The sequence below is a fragment of the Anarrhichthys ocellatus genome, unplaced genomic scaffold (assembly GCF_004355925.1).
Source record: "Anarrhichthys ocellatus isolate YVR2014 unplaced genomic scaffold, GSC_Weel_1.0 scaffold1, whole genome shotgun sequence".
Classification (NCBI taxonomy): Eukaryota; Metazoa; Chordata; class Actinopteri; order Perciformes; family Anarhichadidae; genus Anarrhichthys; species Anarrhichthys ocellatus.
The window spans coordinates 9,115,725-9,118,410 of NW_022280031.1; the positions used below are offsets into that span (position 1 = coordinate 9,115,725).

The window sequence follows — 2,686 nt, forward strand, 5'->3', positions numbered from 1 at the left end:
CACACACACACACACACACACACACACACACACACACACACACACACTAAAGCTGGCTGGCTAATCTGGAGCAAAAGGCTCAGCTCTGAAAATAATTCATGAAGAAAAGAAGATCTGAACTCCCCTTCCACTGTTTGTCTCCCTGTGCGTCTGTGTGTACATACTGTAAATGCACACATGCACGGAAGACGACTTAACACAGTGACGCGTTTTGAAATCTTCATACACAACATATATGATAATGTCTCTATTCACAGGGTGCCACACAGATCTTTGCATTATCTCCTTTGTCACATTCAAATACAGGAATACAACACGACACTTTCACTGGAAAAAAACGCAATTCAAGAGCCGTTCCCTCCTATGTTCTATAGCTGACTGTGCTGCTATACTATATGTCAAAAAAACATTTGTTAATGGCAGCGTGGTGCTGAGAAATTAGGCACCATCAGCTGGCAGCTTCTGCACCGGGAGCCCAGACAAGCTAATCCCAATACAGCTTCTGCCTCAGCACAACCCTAACTCCTCACGCTGACAACACAGACGGTCAATTATTCAGAGATTATACCTTCTCCAAGTCAGACACCAAAGGCACAGCCAGGACAAGGGCAGCAGAAAGAGGGCTGCGAGTGTTTTACATGAATGCAATTGTCTGTGTGTGTGTGTAGTAGTCATCTGCAGGCTTTCTGTGCAACCGGGCAGGCTATCTGTCTACAGGAAATCAATCAGAGACCTTTACAACAAACAAGCAGCACCTTACACCCTGCAGAGCGAGCAATATCGAAACTAAAGTATCTGACACAATTATGTGTGAAGTAATGCGATGTACACTAGACTAAATACAAATCTCAGCAAATGAGTGCCAACAAAACCCAGAGTTGCTATGGTAACTAGGAAAATGGTTTGCTACACGGTAGTAGTTGCCCTACACACACACACACACACACACACACACACACACACACTCGTTCTAGTGCAAAAGTATGAGCTCTGTTTCTCCAGAAACCTCTCCCACGCACGGTGCAGAAGAAGCCTCTATGGAATCTGTAGGTTGCCATCATTAGCTCAGTATCTCTGATACATTATCTCCGTCCATCGTTGTTACTAGTCTGAGATAAAAACCCACAACTTCTCTCTCTCCCCAAACTCTTTTCAGACAGCGATGCTGAATCTATAACGGCCACTAACATGATAAACGAGCTGCCAAACGGCCGAGCGATCAACGTGACACCACAGATGTATGACAGTACAGAGAGCTCCTACACTCTCACATACCTAGAGGCCCACTTAAGGATGCACAAACACCACCACTTCCTCCCTACACTTCTGCTTTCTGGGACCATGTTTTTGATATAAATGGCAATTTGGTTCCCAGCCCAACAGAAACACCCACCATCTCAGACCCATCCGAGTTTTTTACTCTTACACTTTCATCTATCGGAGGGAGCGTAGCCCTGATTCTGTACCTTGGCTGCGTGCTTGGGCTTGCGGAAGAACGAGGTCTTGGCCGTGAAGAAGGTGAAGTCTTCGCTCTCGTCATCCAGGCTGCAGTACCCGCTGCTCATGCTGTTACTGCTGGTCATGGAGGGGGTCAGCACTGTGTTGACAGTCATGGAGAGGTCCAGAGACGGTCCCCGAGCACCGGTGCAACACGTTGACAGGTTGAGGAAGTGCTGGTTTTATCTCCAAAAAAACGCAGGGGGCTGATGTGACACTCGGCCCACAATCAGAGTCCACGCGCGTCTAATTGTCCTTCTCTCATCCAGAAAAAGTCAGCGCTCCTCTGCTGATGCATCCAGAAGAGTTTAAGTCACGCCAGGGGGGGGGCGAGACAGGTGAACTCGGCTCAGATTCGGCGCTGTGCGTGCCACCGGAGAGGGGACCAGGAAATCCGAGAGCACAGAGTACAGGCTAGTCACTTCCTCCTGACGTGTGTGTGTGTGTGTGACGCCGGTGTCACAGACACACCATACAGTATATGCACCTGGTCACTTGCAGCTGAACATGCACACATGTACACACTCATACACAGTATGTAACCCTCTCACACACATAGGCACACACCGGTGTCCTGGAGTCAGCTTCCAGCTCGGTTTCAAGTTAACCCTGCTCAACCCGAGAGCCCCCTGTTATACCCACAATCCAACGCTCATAAAGGCATGCACGCAATACCACATCCTGCATTTCCTGTGTCTGTGTCTCTGTGACGAACCACTGCGAAGAAAACAATGAGCGGTTCAATTCAAGTCCGGCATTTATTTCTGTGAGCATCCATCCGTCCAGAGTAAACAGCAGCAGAAGATCTCTTGGCTGCAGCAACAAGACGCTGACAGACCCCTTAATCCCTCCTCTCTCCTCTTCTCGCCGATGCTTTGTCAATACTACAAGACAGACGGATGCCTCCCACTCTGCCTCTCTTTCTCTCTTCCTCTCCTCACTCTCTCTCTCTCTCTCTCTCTCTTTCTATCTGTCTGTGCGCCCGCTTTGCTCCCTCACTCTCTTGCAGCCTTGCTCAACCATCTGTGGTTGAGTGTGTTATCAGCTCCCTCCCCCTTCTCCCTCTACTCTCTATCTCTCTCTCTCTCTCTCTTCCTGCGAGCGACTGCACCCTGCAAAGCATGGCCACTTCCTCTTACACTGAGAGAGAGAGAGAGAGAGAGAGAGAGAGAGAGAGAGAGAGAGAGAG

At 49.0% G+C, this 2,686-nt stretch overlaps 1 protein-coding gene across 3 annotated transcripts in view; it reads right to left on the minus strand.

The window, feature by feature from the left end:
- Window positions 1-2,686, minus strand: part of rassf5 (Ras association domain family member 5) — a 26,080-nt gene that overhangs the window by 7,064 nt on the left and 16,330 nt on the right. The window contains exon 1 of one of the 3 annotated variants that reach the window (XM_031862388.1): window positions 1,467-2,621. The exons of the other annotated variants lie outside the window; for them this stretch is intronic. Within the exon in view, the coding sequence (XP_031718248.1) occupies window positions 1,467-1,613 (147 nt within the window). The 5' untranslated portion in view covers window positions 1,614-2,621. Of the gene's footprint in view, window positions 1-1,466; window positions 2,622-2,686 lie in introns of those variants that run through there. 3 annotated transcript variants of the gene reach the window in all.